General features: G+C 47.0%; 2 protein-coding genes across 2 annotated transcripts; one reads left to right on the forward strand and one right to left on the reverse strand.

The window, feature by feature from the left end:
• Positions 1-308: 308 nt before the first annotated feature.
• On the forward strand, positions 309-6,298 carry LOC133929015 (ATP-dependent zinc metalloprotease FTSH 8, mitochondrial-like). Its single transcript, XM_062375593.1, has 8 exons — positions 309-573; positions 666-879; positions 976-1,050; positions 1,910-2,043; positions 3,006-3,491; positions 3,717-4,484; positions 4,708-4,935; positions 5,579-6,298. The coding sequence occupies exons 1-8, from the start codon at positions 511-513 to the stop codon at positions 6,056-6,058; spliced, it is 2,448 nt and encodes an 815-aa protein (XP_062231577.1). The 5' UTR covers positions 309-510; the 3' UTR covers positions 6,059-6,298.
• A 76-nt stretch (positions 6,299-6,374) lies between these two features.
• LOC133929016 (probable glucuronosyltransferase Os01g0926700) lies at positions 6,375-10,735 on the reverse strand. Its single transcript, XM_062375594.1, has 4 exons — positions 10,378-10,735; positions 7,479-7,867; positions 7,105-7,346; positions 6,375-7,032 (listed from the first exon to the last, which is right to left on the reverse strand). Exons 1-4 carry the CDS (start codon positions 10,481-10,483, stop codon positions 6,519-6,521), a joined length of 1,251 nt encoding a protein of 416 aa, XP_062231578.1. The 5' UTR covers positions 10,484-10,735; the 3' UTR covers positions 6,375-6,518.
• Between the last annotated feature and the right edge of the window lie 7,270 nt (positions 10,736-18,005).

An 18,005-nucleotide genomic window follows, 5' to 3' on the forward strand; every position in this document is an offset into this window, starting at 1 on the left:
TCTCCCTCCAAACAGATCATGATAAATCTAGTAGCTAGAGTGATTCCATCACAGTTTCTGTTAATGTGAACTCATCGTTCACGCAGACATTTATAAAAACAAATTTTATAGGATTTTGTCCAGAAAAATTCTCATACGATCTTAACTATATCATCTATCACGTGATCTAATAACTAAATTAAAAATATATATATATATTATCATAAAAAAAAGTTTTTATAGAACTGAGTTGTGTAAAATTTGCTTCCCTTTCCGCCCTGCCACGCAACACCATCCGAAAAATCGCCCAATCCCGTGACCGCCGTCCGCTCGCCCGCACCCCAAACCACGGGCGCGCCGCGTCTCGGCTATTTGCCCCGCTTCCTCCCCTCGCCGCGGCGGCGGTTCCTCACCACATCAGGACACGCAACGTCTCAACGCATCTCGCTCTCGGCTCGACCCTGCGATCCAGACGGCCCGGCCCGGCCCCTCGTTCCCTCCCATGCGCACGGCGCCGCCGCCGCCGCCGACATGACGATCGCCTCCCTCGCCCGCGCTCTCGGCCGGTCCGCGCGCTCCTCCCGCCCGCGCCAGGCAAGTCTCTCCCCTCCCCGCCCCTATCTTCTCACACGCATCCGCCGCGTCCCGGTGGGGGCGGAGGTCTGACCTTTCAGTGTTCCTTTTAGGGTTTCCAGCTCGAGGGGCTCCGGCCGCTGCCCGCGCCGCCTCTACCGCCTCCCGTCCTCGGCGGGGAGAGCGGAAGGATTGGATTTGTACGCGGGTACCTGACGGCGGCATCGGCGGCGCTGGGGAGGCCCGCCGCGGGCAAGTCTGTGGATTGGAGATATCTCCTCGCGAGCCCGCAGTTCCGGCGGCTCTTCTCCGACGGGTCCAAGAAGAGTATATGATCTTCTTTTCTTTGTTTTGGTGCGGTTTTTCAGTTTTGGTTGGGTTGGTGACTCTGGTGCTGAAGGTTTGTCCTTTTTTTGGTTTTAGATTACGAGAACTATTATCCGAAGGGTAAGAAGGAGGCGCCGAAAGGAGATGGGAACAACAAGTCCGAATCAAAGCGTAAGCTGCTGTGTTTCCCTTGCGCTTCTCTTGTTTGTGTTGAGGACGGTGGCCATATTATGGATGTAGGACGATAGGTTGGAAATATCGCAGCTTTCAATACACTTGCAGCAAATGGACTTGATGGACGTATTTGACCAACAAGATGAACAACTTGCATTGCCATTTATGGATTTTCCTCCCTTACACAGCTTGTACAGCAGAACCGGATAAGGAATTATCCACAGTTGCACACTACACTCAAATTTGTAGCTTTATAACGTGAGAGTGCTAGGGGTGAAGCTAGGTAGAGCGGGTGGTGTACATCTAGGTAGCATCGATACAGATAGTATCGGTATTAGACCGATACAGATACGAGGATACATCATTTTCCGAGGAAACACAATACGTGGATACGTTTTACTTTTTTTTTTTTTTAAAAGGTAATAAGTTTGCATGGCATGCTTATATTATATGAATCACTCAGAGGCTACTATTGCCAACATATCCTATCAAACCAGAGCATATGTCTAGATTTAACTCATCAGTAATTTGCATATGAGATGACAAAAGGTAGTTCAAATTATGCAGTATCAACACTAATTTGCTTGGTCATCTTCACAACATGTAAAACTGTTTCCACTCCATATGAATCGGTGTCTTCTTGAAGTATCGGTGTTTCGGAGGTGCACATGCACCAGGGTAAATCAGATTTTAAGTAGTAATTGTCTTATTTTGACAATATGTGCACCAAGGTAAATCGAGCTCTATGACAAATGTTATTTTGGATTGTGTATTTGGCACCACCATCATTTAAGTTATAGCTTCGTCCCTGGTGCTAACCCCTTCATTTCTGATGTTGTGATTTTGTGGTGTGTAGAGGATTCCAATACAGATGATCAATGGAACTTTCAGGAGAATGCAATGAAACAACTGCAGAATTTCCTTGCACCTCTATTGATTCTTGGCCTGATGCTCTCATCCATGTCTTCCAGCACAACAGACCAAAAGGAGGTGATTTTAGTTGTTCACTACTTTGCTAGCTCTAGTGCAAATAGTTCTGCAAGTTATTTTTATTTTCTTCCTTTGCTCTGTTATTTATAGTTTATACAAATTAATCGGTAATGCATCATCGGCCTGTCATGAAAACATCAGAAAAAGTTGAATTTAAAAGGCTACACTGTCACCTGTTGAATTCGTAACATTAGTTAGCTATAATTTCATAGTAGATACAATCAGTACCAAACAGTAGGACCATACCTCTAACCATGAGTTTTTATCATGGGCCTGAGAAATCGTAGCAGAAACACCTGCACTTTCTCCGTAGATGGTTTGACCTGATGCCTACACAAGACAACAGATGGCACATCGTGATCAATGTGCAAAGCTTAAGTTTGCATAATAGCCTTGTGCAATTTCTTGGCCCAACGAGAAGTTTTTTACTATTTTATTTGTGCTGGCATATCTGTCTTACTATCCTGTGCGGGAAAACTGTTACTCCCTCTAGTAAAAAAATACTTGACATTTTGGACATGACAATCTCCAATGTGTAACTTTGACCACTATCTTCTACTAAAATATATTTATAAAATCTAAAATTTTACGATATTATGAAAGCATTCTTCAAGACAAATCTACACATATGATTTTCACGTTTCCAAACTAAATATTTTAAAAGTTATTGATGGTCAAAAATCAAATTTTCAAAAGTTTTACCGAATCTTATCCAAAATGTCAAGTATTTGTGACTGGAGGGAGTAGTTCGTTACCATGTGTGCTGTACTTGTAATATTCATTTGTTGCCTTTGAATGTGAATGCAATCTTTGGAACTATTTGGTTTTGAGTTACTGATTTTTTCTTCTTCAGACAATATGATTTCATGATTAGTGTATCTGTTGCCTATTTATTGTATGGATAGCACATACTCTATAGTTTAATGGTCCATTACAAGATCCTGTGTTTCAAACATCTGCAGATAAGCTTCCAAGAATTCAAGAATAAGTTATTAGAGCCTGGTTTAGTTGATCGTGTTGTTGTTTCAAATAAATCAGTGGCAAAGGTCTACGTAAGGAGTTCACCACAGCCAAACAGCCAAGGCCAAAACAGCGATACCCATATTTCCACCAGTGATGTTCCAGGCAGGCCTGCTCCCAGCAGATACAAGTATTACTTCAATATTGGTAGTGTTGATTCCTTTGAAGAAAAAATAGAGGAAGCCCAGGAAGCTTTGGGAATAGATCCACATGATTATGTCCCCGTAACTTATGTTGCTGAAGTAAATTGGTTCCAAGAACTGATGAGATTTGCCCCAACATTGTTTCTTGTTGGATTGATATATGTGATGGGGAAAAGGATGCAGAGTGGTTTCAATATTGGAGGTGGTCCTGGGAAGGGAAGAGGTGGTATTTTCAACATTGGGAAAGCTACAGTGACAAAGATGGACAAAAATACCAAAAATAAGGTCAGTTTCTTCTTCTCTTGTGTCACACTTTTACGCTTTTGCTTGGTGCTATTTCGAAGGCGACAATAATAAAATTGGGCCCACGAACAGGAAAATTCGTGAGCTCTCATAACTCTAATTGTTAGTCTTGCAGTAGCTTGAATTACCTTTTTTAAGAAGCAATGCAAGCTACATGAAATTCTTGGATGTGCCTTTTCAATAACACCTGCTTTTCTTCTGGTCCAGGTGTTTTTTAAGGATGTAGCTGGTTGTGATGAAGCTAAACAAGAAATAATGGAGTTTGTGCATTTCCTTAAAAATCCCAAGAAGTATGAAGAGTTGGGAGCTAAAATACCCAAAGGTGCTCTACTTGTAGGTCCTCCTGGAACAGGAAAGACTCTGCTTGCCAAAGCTACAGCAGGAGAGTCTGGTGTGCCCTTTTTGTCTATTTCTGGTTCAGATTTCATGGAAATGTTTGTTGGGGTTGGACCATCCAGGGTACGGAACTTATTCCAAGAAGCTCGGCAGTGTGCACCTAGTATTGTGTTTATTGATGAGATTGATGCAATTGGTCGTGCGAGAGGACGTGGAGGCCTTTCAGGCTCAAATGATGAACGTGAGAGTACTTTGAACCAGCTGCTTGTAGAGATGGATGGATTCGGTACAACTGCTGGTGTTGTTGTTCTTGCTGGGACAAATAGACCTGACATCCTGGATAAGGCATTGCTAAGGCCAGGAAGATTTGATCGCCAGATAACAATTGACAAGCCAGATATAAAGGGTCGTGATCAAATATTCCGCATTTATCTTAAGAAGCTTAAGCTGGACAATGAACCATCATTTTATTCGCAAAGGCTAGCTGCTTTGACACCTGGGTTTGCTGGAGCTGACATTGCCAATGTTTGTAATGAAGCTGCTTTAATCGCTGCAAGAAATGAGCAAACTCAGATTACAATGCAGCATTTTGAATCTGCCATCGATAGGATTATTGGTGGTCTGGAGAAGAAAAATAAGGTAATGTGACTGCCAGTTTTATAATCATCTACTCCTGCGAACTGGTAGATGCAAAACTACGAAACTGATTCGTGTTTGATCTGTTTCAATATCTAATTCCAGTAGTATGATTTGAATCCCAATTAACTTGGCAGCCTTCTTTTATATGCAATGTAATTTTTCTTTAAATGTAGTGTATTTTTTTTTCTTATTCTGGCCTCTGAGCATGTGAATCCTTTTGCAGGTCATTAGCAAACTGGAACGCCGTACTGTTGCTTACCATGAATCTGGACATGCTGTTGCTGGATGGTTCTTGGAGCATGCAGAGCCTCTTCTAAAAGTTACAATTGTTCCTCGTGGAACAGCTGCTTTAGGATTTGCACAGTATGTCCCAAATGAAAATCTTTTGATGACAAAAGAACAGCTCTTTGATATGACATGCATGACATTAGGTGGCCGAGCTGCAGAGGAGGTATACACTTTTTTTATGTCTTCTTTTGGCTGATGCTTTATGTTTAAATAGCCAGGATTCATGGATATTTCTCCCAAATTTCTACGTTTTAGATGCTAATCAATTCAAGCCAATGTAGGGTTTGAATAAGATGAATCAATGGTTTTTTCAACTTGCTACATGTTACAAGGACATTAATATAGTCTGCTAGGTTGACATTTCACTGCTTAAATTATGACGGCATTGTGAATGTGATCAATGTTGTCACATTTTGTTAGAAAATTCTGGTTCATTTGGTAAATCAAGATACTACACCATATAAGACTCTTGATTGCATTTGAAGTGAACCAGAAGGACAATAGTATTTTCCCATCATCTGCTCTGCTCGTGTAATATCCACAATCCTTTAACTTTCACAGGCGTCATTATGTTTATTCAAATTGGTTACCTTGCACCAATTCCGAATGCTTCTTCTATCTATAATATGAAGTTACTGCAAAACATGTTAGAACATGTAAAAATAATCAATTCTCTGTGCTCTGCCAATAATGCCTTATGTTGTGTTATCCATTGATTTCACTGATCTCTGTCAAATCTTTGACGATATTACCACAGAAAGTTAAGCATATATTAATTGAAAGGCTCTAATTGTGATTTCTTTCAGGTTTTGATTGGAAAAATCTCAACTGGTGCTCAGAATGACCTGGAGAAAGTTACCAAAATGACATATGCACAGGTTGCCGTATATGGTTTTAGTGACAAGGTTGGACTTCTATCCTTCCCTCAGAGGGATGATGGCTTTGAAATGACCAAACCCTACAGCAACCAGACAGCATCCATCATCGATGATGAGGTCAGGGAATGGGTTGACAAGGCCTATAAGAAAACAGTTGAACTGATAACGGAGCACAAGGAGCAAGTAGCCCAAATTGCAGAATTGCTGCTTGAGAAGGAAGTCCTCCACCAGGACGATCTGACTAGGGTACTAGGAGAACGCCCATTCAAGGCAGCAGAGCCAACCAACTACGACCTCTTTAAGCAGGGGTTCCAGGATGAAGACGATAAGAACCAAGCACCAGCAAAGAATGCCGAGTTGCCTGATGATGACGCCTCTCCCCCAATTGGCGAGGTTGTACCCACGTAGCTTTCCGCTAAGTTAGAGTTGTACATTGCAAGCTCATTTGATAGATTCTTGTTCGTTGTTGCAGCATAAGAAACATGTATAAATTAGCGCCCTCGTCTAATTGTGCCAATGTGGAAATGCATTTGGATTTCCACAGGTGGCGACCCTGTTGATCAAATATAATGAGCTGGTCGAGGTTCATGCCTTGAGCTCGTCATGGCACCAGCTCCAAACGTTCTGAATTTTGTATCCTTATTTTTTTGGTTGACGAGATGGCGCAGAAAAGAGAGCTTGCCCCATCTGACATCCTTCATTCATCAGGAGAAAATCTTGTAATTTTTTTGACTGATATTTGTATTTTTTATCCCGTCATCTATAGTAAAGGGAGAAACGAGATCACATCTATCAGCTATGGAGAAAGAAGATACAAAAATTACATTTGGCTTATGTTCAGCATTACGCGGCCATGGTGATGTAAAGGCTACCAAGGCTTGAGGTCGCCCGGCGGGCCAGCCGTCCAGCTGAGGACCGTCCGCCCGGGCTCCAAGAAGACATCGCCGTCGTGCGGGAGCTTGCGCGCGAGGCCGTTCAGTATCTGGTGGAACGCGTCTCCCGGCTGCGCAGGCTGCGGGAAGAGCACGGCCCGCTTCATCGCCGGGCTCGCGAGGAGCCGCTGCTTCCTCAGCACCACCTCCGCCGGGATGGACGTCAGGATGGTGTCCAACCTCGGGACGTCCTCCTCGGCAACGAACACGCCGATCTCCTCCCACGGGATGGCGTCCGCGAAGGGCAGGACGATGTCGTCCGCGATGACCACGGGGATGCAGCCGAACACCACGGCTTCCACCAGCCTGGGGCTCCACGGAGCCCAGCCCATCGGGCACAGGCAGAACACCGCCCGCTGCATGTCCTGGTAGTACGTCGCCGGGTGATCGGTGGAGATGTCGAAGAGCGGGTTGCTCTTGAAGTTCTCCCAGACGGACGCGCGGGCACCTCTGCAAACACAGGAGCAGGACACGCATGCACGATCATCAGGGATTGGTGTTGCGGGCGATCGATGCACTTACCTCGCGTAGTAACCGCCCTCGGGATCATTGCTGGTGTCGTGGAACAGGCCGCGGAAGTACACGAAGATGGATCGAGGGGTGCCTGGATGGATCAGGTGAGCCTGCATCTTCCGCGGAGGCGCGTACGGCGGGATGGTGATGGAGCCGTTCTTGAGGCAGACATGGTTCTTCTGCCCAAAGGTCTGGACCAGTGTGGCACGCTGGAGCAATGGAAGGATCCCCCGTCCCATCGCTTTCTCTTCCTGAAACAAATGCAGGTGCAATGGCGTCTAAGCAACACCACCATCGATCCGCAACAAGTTTCTTCTGCAACGGGACCAGAACACCACCATTTGCAGCAGCAGGGTTATGTGCTTGCATGTCTTCGCACGTACCTGAAAATGGAAGCAAGCGCCAAAGTCGTGTGGCGTGACGAAGAAATGATCGGCCCCCTCCGACCTGTTCCAGTACGGCCAGCTCGTGGCGACCAGCCGGATCGCGCTGCGCATCATCCGCGGAGACTCGAAGGGCATGGGATGGCCCGAATCCGTCAGGTCGCACGTCGTGTACACGGGCGCGTAGAACCAGTCCGCTTCCTCGGGGTCGAGAGTTCGGACGGCGCTGGACAGCAGGGACCGGTGCACGAAGATCTCCGCGGCGAACATGTGGTCCAGGCACCTGGGATCCTTCTCCAGCAGCTTCTTGTTGTATCTGCCGGGGAGATCGTAGACGTAAACCTTGAGCTTCCCAACAGGATCGTCTTCTAGCACATCACCGGCACTACCTGCAGTGTGTTGGCCACAGGGCATTTCAGACAAGGCAACAGCACCACACCATTCGCGTAATTGGAAGAGGTGGCCACGGCGAAGAGAACGACGGGGAGGCCGTCAGTGACCGACCGCGACGGATCCTTGCCACCAAGTACACAAGCCATTCTCTGGGAGATGTGCAGCCACACAGGTAGCTTCGAAACTGGAGGGCGGGGCCGCGTCGGCTCAGCGACGGACATGGCCGGGGCCAGAATGCCAGATAGCAGGAGAGATGCGGGAAGAGGGAGGGACGGAGTGGGAGGGCACGCGCGCAGGGGAGATTCGGCGGGGAAGGGGGAGGAGAGGGCCGGAGGATAATCGGGAGCCCATTCGCCGCGAGCGGGCTACCATCGCCGTCGCCGGAGCACGAGGGAGAGATTAGAGAGCCGGACGATAGCATCCGCAAGCGATGGAAGGACTATACTGGAAAACAATTAGGATTGCGAGGGGGTTATACAAATAGTTGGATCGCGATTAATAATCAAACTAGGCCCTCAGCCTCGGACCCTCGCCTTTCGTGCAACTAATCCACACTGCCATGGGCGATGTGGGATGCGTCTCGCTGCCCCTGAAGCCGCATGCGCTGGGTGTGGGCGCCGTCGTGGGCCAGCCGTGCCGGCGCAGGAGGGCCGCCGCGGTGTGCCACTCGTCGGCGCGCCTGAGCGCGGACGATGCAATGGGTCTCCGCTGGGCCAGCGCGTGAGTGCCTTCTAGGTCGCCTCCCAACATTCTATTTCCAAGCTCTGTAGTGCGATGGATGCGATTTACCCGTTCAAAAGCATGCGCTTTTTTTGTGTTTTGCATCTGTTCGGCATTTTGCCTGTGAAAACTCGGAGCTATCTGCAAGTGTTGACATGCCGGTAATTGCTATCCTACTGTAAGAGGCACTGTCATGCATTCTGCAATATGTCTGCGAATTGGACGATTATTGGAAAGGCGTGAAACCAGGTTCTAGATTAGTTATGATGATCATGCAGGGGTTGCTTTTGATCTGCAGATTGATGTCGTTTTGTGTTTTTGAGGCAACATTTCCCACCAAATACTCCTATTATGTTTTTTTATTGATGCTGGTGCCAGAGTTTTTTTTTATTGAGGCTGGTGTCAAAACTCTCAAAACACCAAAGTATCAACCGCTTCCTCGCTATGTGCTCGGAGCTAAAATGACGAATTACAGATCTTTTCAGATTTGTTTCATTTATGGTTGAACTTAGCGTCCTGTGTTTAATGGCACCACTTTATATTAGGGACAATTTTAAAGAAATCACTACTCCTTTTGTTATTGCAAGCTTATCACTAGAAAATTACAAAAATAACATTAAAACTATCATTCGAGTGGCATTCTTACAAAAAATGAAAAACCAGGTAGGTATTTGCAAATGCCCCTTTATATTACCATCCAACGTATGGTTTTCATGCTACTTTCTGAGCGGCATATGGCTTCTAAGTTAGGTGGGGTATAAACAGCAGCCATGCTAATGTGAGATAAATTGATGTTTCAGAAAACATAAAGCGTATGATAGAATTTTCATATCATGATAGTGTAATCTACTGACATTTGCTACTTCTTTTCTACATATTTTATGGCTGATAATCAATATTTGAATCCGTTCTGCTGTAGAACATGAGCATGGTTGGAACGTGGAAGTGAGTTGCATTTTAAGAAAATCTATTCTACACATATAGTAGATAATCAACTGTATTCCAAATTTCTCCGTATTATTTTAGTTTCACATATCAATTTTCAGACAAGGATATCACTTAAGGAACCATGGACATACTCTTTATGATTTGTGCAGTAACACTCAGTGGAAGTGCAGCTGCAGACTAATTGCCATCATGCAAGTAAGATTCAACAAAACTCACCTCACTCAAGGAGACAAATTCTGAATCACAGGGCAGGACTCAAGTTAAACGATAGTAACATTTGATGCCGAAGATCCAATCGTTTAAGTTGATCGTTTGGTGGGGCAGCTCTGGGCTTATGGGTTTGATTTTCAGCCAGAATGGAGTTAGTTCCTGAAATCGGAGCTCTGAACTAACTCGACTGAAATTGGACAATACAATGTGCCTGGCTAGCAACAGAGAAAAAACATTTTCTTCCATTTTTTGTGTTTCAGCCAAATTTTGGCTAATGTGTAGCTTCTTTTGTGACATTTACTATCATTGTATCTTTCCACTTTCATTAATCAAGCAAAGGAAAAAAAGGAATGTAAACATTTCTCATTACTAATATCATCTTCAAGCCATTCGATAATAAGCACTAAGCACTCCAGATATAGAGCTTTAGTTTCACATGGCAATTCATCGTAGTCCCTTTGGGCAAAAAATTCTCTTCATTTTTGGGTTTCATCACATCTTGGATAATTTACTGAGTGGAGGTTTAACTCCTTGCAGAAGTTTACAGGAAGCGCGCCATATGCCATAGCATCTAGTCAAGATAAAAAACAAGAAGGAAATGACACAAGTAGAAGAAAGCACCCCGCACCTGAGATCCTCTCTGTCTGGTGGCCCTGCTGCACCTCCTGTGCCTCAGACCCAAGGAAGAGCACTGCTGCAGCAGCAAGAACGGCGATGGCCAAGACCCACCTCATGTTCTTGATCCCCACAAGCTTCTTGGCAATACCTGTGTCTCCTCCCCAACCCTCTCCCTGTCCGGTCTTCTATTCTTATGAGCTAGGTAATCACCAGGGGTAATTAAAGGAGCAAAGGGGAAGCTTTTCTGCCAATTCTCCTACCAAGAAGTGTTTGGTGGAGAGAGAAGGTGAAAGGGAGCTTTCCTAGACTTCTTTCCTTCCTCCTCCTCTCTTCTACACATAAACTTCAGGAACAATTACGGGCCATGTTTACTTCAAAGGGAGAAAGGGAGGAACAATAAAGGTGGTAGGAAGGCTGTCTCCTGCTGATTCTTTTGCTTTTTTTAATGTGTCCCTCCTTTTCCTCCCTACTTTCCTATTTTTCCCTACATCAATGGTGAGTAGTGGCCGAACTACAGAGGAGGTTCGCAGTGTGTTCCTTTGTTTTAGTTTTTGCAGTTCGTTGTTGTACTTTCATCTTCTATTTCTCTCCTGTGTTCGAGAAAAAAAATAGAGGAGGTTCGTAGCTTCTTTTTTGTCTTCATTTGACTGATGTTTTGTGTCAAATAGCCAGGATTCATGGATATGTCTCCCAAATTTCTAACTCTAACAAATTCAAGTTAATATATAGGGTTTGACTAGAATGAATCGATATTTATATTTAACTTAATTAATTATGTTTGCTAAGTTAATATTTCGCCACTTAAATTATGATTGCATCCTGAATATGAGCAATGTTGTTACATTTTGGCAACAAATTCTGGTTCGTTTGATAAATCAAGGCACCTAACTATATAAGACTCTTGATTCATTTGAATAGAACCTGGAAGACAATAGTGTTTTTCTCATCATCTATTCATCTGCCCTTGTGATATCGACCATCCTTTAACTTGAACAGGCATCGTTACATTATAGTCAAATTGGTTGCCTTGCACCAATGTCCAGATGCTCTAAACTCAGATATGTAATATAAAGTTAATGCAGACCATTTGTCAGCACATGCAAAAATCAATATTCCCTCTGTTAAGCCAATGCCTCATGTTGTGTTATCCGTGTATTTCATGTATCTTGTCAAACCTTTCGCAATATTACCAGCGGAAGTTCTGTCTAATCATATTAATCGAAAATCCCTAATTGCGGTTTGTTTCTGGTTCTGATTGGAAAAATCTCGACTGGTTCTCAGAATGACCTCGAGAAAGTTACCAAAATGACATATGCACTGGTTGCTTTATATGGTTTCAGTAAAATGGTTGAGCTTGTATCCTTCCCTCAGAGGGATGATGGCTTTGAAATGACCAAACCTTACATCAATCAGACTGCATCCATCATCATTGATGAGGTGAGGGAATTTGTTGGCAAGGCCGAAAACAGTTCAACTGATAAAGGAGCACAAGGAGCAAGTAGCTGTATTGCAGAATTGATGCTTGAGAAGGAAGTCCACCAGGACAATCTGATCAGTGTACTGGGAGGGCTCCCGTTCAAGGCAGCAGAACTGACCAACTATGACCTCTTTTCGACGGAAGTGGCTGGTGCACTGACAATTTATTTAGTAGAGAGCAAGTATTCACATATTACACTGTGATGCCTGACGGGGTTGCCAGGCACAAACAAAACAAGCGAGAGGGAAAGCCCTAAACGAAACCGACAAGCTTACAGATGAAAACACACACTCGTGGCTTGATCTTCCTCTTCCTGGACAAAGCAATCCACAATGTGGCAATACCTTGTTCGATGATCTGAACAAGTTGTGGTGTGCCTTTTTCTTGAAGACTCGCTGATTTCTTTCTTTCTGTTTATTACAGGCTGTGTACATAATTGTCTGACCTTTCTCCTTGTTTGCCTGCATGGAGCTTCCTTGCAGCAGCCTGACCCACCAATATCGTACATTCTGGAGGCGATTCAGAATTATGACCTCTTCAAGCAGCTGTTCCTGGACAGTAGCACAAACGCGGATGGCAAACGTCTCGCCTCCCGCCCCCCCCCCCCTCTCCCCCTCCACGCTGACCCATGCCCACACACCAACCACTCGCCGGTCTCCGCCCAGGACCCGGCGACCACCTCACCGGCCGCCTCCTCCGAGTCGGCGGTTTCTCCTCCCCCCCGTGGGTCGCTGCCGCTTCCCCCCCTTGCCCAGCCGTTCTATCCTTCCGGGCGCTCCAAGGAACTGTGATGGCGAGATTCTAGTGTGCTGCCGTCGCCAACTTCCTCTGGATCTCCTGTATTTCCCTTGCCTCAGAGGTCCTTCAAGGACGTGCTGCTCGCTGCCAAATCGGTGTGTCCTGCACCGATTTCCCCGGCCGTCTCTCCGACGGCGGCAACGCCGAGTCCTCGGGCCATCCTCCCGGTCTTATCCCGGAGGTCGTTCAGGGCCGCCGGTGCTGGTAGTTGGGTTTGGAGGCAACGTCAAGTTTTGCCCCGGCGCCCTCCCGCACCCCTTCCGCCTGTGCGTTCTGTTGAGCCCCGTGTCGAGGTTCTGGAGTGCGAGCCGGCTGAAGAGGGGTGGCTCAGGGTCTTCGGCAAGCGGGGCCGCCGTCGGTCTCTACGTTCCATGCGGCGATCCGGCCGTCCTATCCCTGCGGATTTACGGGGCAGGTGTTTCAACTGTTTCGGCAGCGATCATCGGGCGGCGGAGTGTCGTCAGAAGACTAGGTGTTTCCGGTGTTCTGCCCCTGGCCATCGGGCCCACGTTTGTCCTCGTATCCGAGCCGTCCCTTCCTCGCTGGCGGCTAGGCGCCCGGTCTGGAGCAGGCTTTCCATGACGGAGTATGGCTCCCGGCAGCTGGTCTCCCCGACGGCTGCTTCGCCCTCGCAGGTGTCCAGGCGTTGGGGGTGCGCCTCGTCCGCCCATCTGGGTGAGCGCCTGAAGGCGGTGTTAGCTGCGGATGAGGGGACTGAGCGCCGTGGCGGGCGGCCGCACTGCTGGGTCCGCCGACGGTGTAATTCTGGTCGAGCCCCTTCTGCCTCGACCCCCCCCCCCCCCCATCGTCCGTTGATCGCAGCAGCGAGGCCGGCGGGAGTCCTAATGAGGCCTCTGGTGCCGGGGATGCGACCGTAGTCGCTTGCAATGACCCGGCTGCCAGACCGCAGCGAATCATCAACCGTTCAGTCGGCATTGCGCGCCGTGAGGACGATTTGTGCCGCCGTGCCTTATTCGTTGTGGTGATTGGCAATTGTCGGGTTGTTCGTGAGAACGAGCTGGTGGCCGAGATTGCAAGTTTTTTCAGTTTGAGTGCCAACAATTTGGAGCTTTGTCGCACTAGATTTGAGGGCTTCTTGCTAATCCTTCCGGATGAAGCTATTGCTGATCTCGTCTACAATGAGGGGCGGCCTATCTCAGTCTTTTCGTCATCCCGGCTGCACTTCACTCGGTGGTCAAGGTTTGCTATGTCCACCGGAACGATCATGCCGAATCTCGTCGATATCGAGCTTCGCGGAATCCCAGAGCATGCTTGGGAGCTCTCGACTGCGGAGCAGCTGCTGAATGAGTGCTGCTGGATTTGTAATCTTCATCTAGACACGGCTGAAATGCGTGATCGTTTCTCCTTCCGAGTGAGGGCTTGGTGTTCTCAGCTGAGCCTCATCCCAAACTCCATGGAGCTTCTCATCGCTGAGCCACCAGTCGCTGTTGAGGAAGACCCACCAACTAAGTGCTTTCTGGTCTATCCAATCGACATCTCGGTCAGTCCTGTCCTCCAGCCAATGATGGATGATCCTCCTCCTTCTCCTCCGACCGAGATCGACCAAGGTAGGTGCAGACGCCGGCGTCATCGTCGGCGGGGGGCTTTGCCCGGAGACATCGCCGGTGTCCCTAGCGAGGGCCCTCGTGTTTCGGTGCATGCACGGCTGGGGTCACGCTCAACTGCTGAGCGTCACATGGATGCTGCCTCAGGTTCCAATTCTGAGTCCCCATGCAATTTGGTCTCCTCGTTCTGTGTGGATCGTATTGATGGCCAGGCGGCTTCCTTGGGGCTCCATGCGGCTGCTTTGAAGGTTGCCACGATTGATGAGAAGCTTGCCTCTTCGGAGGCTGTGACATTTAACAAGGAGGCTGCTATCGGTCGCCATGACCTGGTCCTTTTGCATGGAGTGCATCCACCGCCTGCCCCTGCTAATGACTGGGAGGTCGAGTCTAACCGTGAAGTGGCTAGCATTCCAGTTGATGAGCCCAATTCGGTTGCTTTCCTGGGTGTCGGACCTCTTGCTGCCCCTTCCTTTGAGGCCCGCGATGTTTCGCACCCAGTGGATGAGCCCATTTTGATTGCTTTCCTGGATAAAGATTCAAGCCCTCCCTCCCCTGGTCTGAGGATTCTGATGTCCAACGCCGAGCCAAGCCCTAGCGCTGATGCCGAGCTCTGCTGTGAGGTTGAGTCCTGTGAGGTGCAGGGCACGCCGGTGTTTGTCCCTGATCCAGAATCAACGCCCCATTCTTCTTCCATTGCTAAAGCCACGCAACAGGCATCTCCTAGGGCGGTTGTCCAGGCTCGGGCACCTGCTCTTTGGGTTTATGTTCGGCGCCGCAAGTTATCCAGCACGATCGGAAGTGATGAGCTGGCTATTCCTGCAACGACGACTCCTCGGCTATCCTCCCCGCGGCAAGCTCATCATAACTTCATAAATCAGCTCGCTTTGAAAACTTCCGGTTTGATCCCAACGCCTCTTGCTTCAAAAAGAAGACAAAAAAGACTCCCTCCCAGCACTACTCCACGTCGCAGTCGGCGTGTTGCTGGGGTTGGGGTGGAATTTCCAACAGAAACTGAGCCTAATTGAGCTAAAAAACGAGTCATGAGATCGCTGGACCTCATCAGAGGAGATATTGCAATCAGCCAACAAGCTTTGGATGATTATGCCAAGATTTTCACCCAACCGTTAGTGGATTCTCATGTACAAGCACTGGCAGCCTTGTTTGGCTGGACTCCCCCGCTGGTTGGGGTCGAGCCGGCCTCAAGCTCTTAATGCTATTAAACCTCCTTTGGTCGTTTTTTGGTTTGGTTCACGATGAATCCATCAAACATCTTTATATGGAATGTTAGGGGCCTAAATTCTTCAGCTCGACGAGACTCGGTTCGCGCCATGGTGGATTCCTCAAGGGCGGACGTCATTTGTCTCCAAGAGACCAAAATGGCTATTGTTTCTCAGCAGGGGATTCTTTCTATGCTTGGTTCAGATTTTGGCAATTGGGTGGAGCTTCCTGCGGTCGGTTCAAGTGGAGGAATTCTTATTGCATGGCGGAATGGCATTGGCCATGTTGGCAGCAAGCGAATTGATACTTTTAGTGCCACAATTCAGTTTTGTCCTGTGGATCAGCAACCTTGGTGGTTGACCTGCGTTTATGGGCCACAAGGGAATGACAGCAAGATTGCCTTCCTGCTCGAGCTTCGGGATATTCGAGCATCTTGTTTGGGTCTGTGGATTATAATGGGCGATTTCAACCTTATCTATAAAGATGAAGATAAGAACAATACCAATCTTAATCGGGCTACGATGGGTCAGTTCAGGCGCCTAATTTTTGATCTGGCCCTCAAAGAATTGCCTTTGCATGGCCGAAAATTTACTTGGACTAATGGCCAGGATTCTCCTACACTTGTCAAGCTAGACAGAGTTCTTCATTCGGTGGATTGGGAGGAGCTTTTCCCAAACTGCTTGCTGCAAGGTGCTGCAACAGCTGATTCAGACCACTGTCCTCTTCTTCTTGGGCTGAATGTCAACAAGCCTGGAAAGAGGAGATTTCATTTCGAATCATTTTGGCCAAAATTGGATGGGTTTCATGGGGCGGTTGAGCATGCTTGGAATTCTGTAATCGCGTGTTCCTGCCCCATGGAGACCCTTTCTTCAAAATTCAGAGCTGTTGCTCGAGGTCTGCAGAGTTGGAGTCAAAAAAAGGTGGGTCATGTTCGATCGCAGCTTGATCTTGCTAAAGAAGTTTTGCATCAGCTAGAAATCGCGCAGGATAGCCGCACTCTTTCTGTTTCTGAGAATTGGCTTCGGAATTGCCTCAAAAAGCACTGCCTAGCGTTGGCTTCACTCATACGGACTATAGCTAGGATTCGTTCCAGGATTGGTTGGCTTAAGGATGGAGATGCAAACACAGCTTTATTTCATCTCCACGCTCGTCATAGAAAGAGGAAAAACTTCATATCCAAGCTGGTTTCAGATGATCAAGTCCTCACCAGCCATGAGGACAAAACTAAGGTGATTCTGGATTTCTATAGCAATTTGCTCGGTACTAGTGGGGATTGGACCAACACTATCAATCTTGATTTGTTGGGCATCGAATCCCATGATCTAGCTGATCTTGAGGCCCCCATTTCTGAAGAGGAGGTTTGGAATACAATCAAACAAACTCCTTCTGATAAGGCGCCAGGGCCGGATGGATTTACAGGGAGATTTTATAAATCTTGTTGGACGATTATCAAGGGTGATATCATGGCTGCCTTTTCGGATATTTGGAGCAGGAAATTCAGGAATTTTTGGTTGTTCAATAAAGCCTATATTACTCTTCTGCCAAAAAGAGATGAGGTATGTCATGTTAATGATTTCCGACCTATAAGTCTTGTGCACAGTTTCTCAAAACTCGTTTCCAAGCTTTTGGCCAATCGGTTGGTTGGTCGGCTACAACACTTAGTCACCCCCAATCAGAGTGCTTTTATCAAGGGACGGTTCATACAGGATAACTTCATGTTTGTGCAACAAACCGCGAGATATTTGCATCAGCAAAAACAGCCCCGAATTCTTCTCAAATTGGATATCTCAAAGGCTTTTGATTCGGTTTCTTGGCCTTTTCTCATTGAGGTATTAAAAAAATTGGGATTTGGACCAATTGGGTGTGATATGATTAGTGGACTGTTGGCTTCCTCCTCAACTCAGATTTTATTGAATGGAATCCCTGGTGAGGTTATCATGCACCGACGAGGTTTGCGGCAAGGTGATCCCTTGTCTCCTACGCTCTTTATTTTGGTTATGGATATTCTCAGTCACATGGTGTCTCGCGCTTCTGAACAAGGTTTGCTGCAACCTTTATCAACTAGGACAATCAAACATCGGATCTCTTTATATGCGGATGATGTGGTCCTTTTCCTTCGGCCGATTCGTAATGATATTGAACTTATGCTTGACATCCTAAACCTGTTTGGAGAAGCCTCAGGACTGAAAACTAATGTACAGAAGAGCTGCGCTTTCCCTATTCAATGCACTGAGATGGATGTTGCAATAATTCAGGAACATCTACCGTGTGAGTTGCAACAATTCCCTTGCAAATATCTTGGGTTACCTCTCTCCTTGAGGAAATTGTCAAAAACTCAATTGCAACCTTGTATTGACCGAATTGCTAATCAAGTGCCTGGGTGGAAGGCTGATCTTATGACCAGGGCTGGTCGGGTTATTCAGGTGCAGCATGTTCTAACAGCCATGCTTGTTTACCTAACCATGGCCATTGAGCTCCCAGTTTGGGCTATAAAAGCAATTGATAAGATTCGGCGGGGTTTTCTCTGGAAAGGAAGAAAAGATGTTAGAGGAGGTCACTGTCTCATTGCTTGGGACAAAG

This window comes from Phragmites australis, chromosome 9, assembly GCF_958298935.1.
Source record: "Phragmites australis chromosome 9, lpPhrAust1.1, whole genome shotgun sequence".
NCBI classification, from domain to species: Eukaryota; Viridiplantae; Streptophyta; class Magnoliopsida; order Poales; family Poaceae; genus Phragmites; species Phragmites australis.

Bases quoted from the DNA above. Each gene is read 5' to 3' on its own strand.
- LOC133929015 (XM_062375593.1), top strand. From the start codon at position 511: ATGACGATCGCCTCCCTCGCCCGCGCTCTCGGCCGGTCCGCGCGCTCC. The intron at 3,492-3,716 runs GTCAGTTTCTTC...CTTCTGGTCCAG, and splicing joins ACAAAAATACCAAAAATAAG to GTGTTTTTTAAGGATGTAGC. The intron at 4,936-5,578 runs GTATACACTTTT...GATTTCTTTCAG, and splicing joins GTGGCCGAGCTGCAGAGGAG to GTTTTGATTGGAAAAATCTC.
- LOC133929016 (XM_062375594.1), bottom strand. From the start codon at position 10,483: ATGAGGTGGGTCTTGGCCATCGCCGTTCTTGCTGCTGCAGCAGTGCTC. The intron at 7,868-10,377 runs GTGCGGGGTGCT...AACACACTGCAG, and splicing joins CCAGACAGAGAGGATCTCAG to GTAGTGCCGGTGATGTGCTA. The intron at 7,347-7,478 runs GTACGTGCGAAG...CATTTGTTTCAG, and splicing joins GCGCTTGCTTCCATTTTCAG to GAAGAGAAAGCGATGGGACG.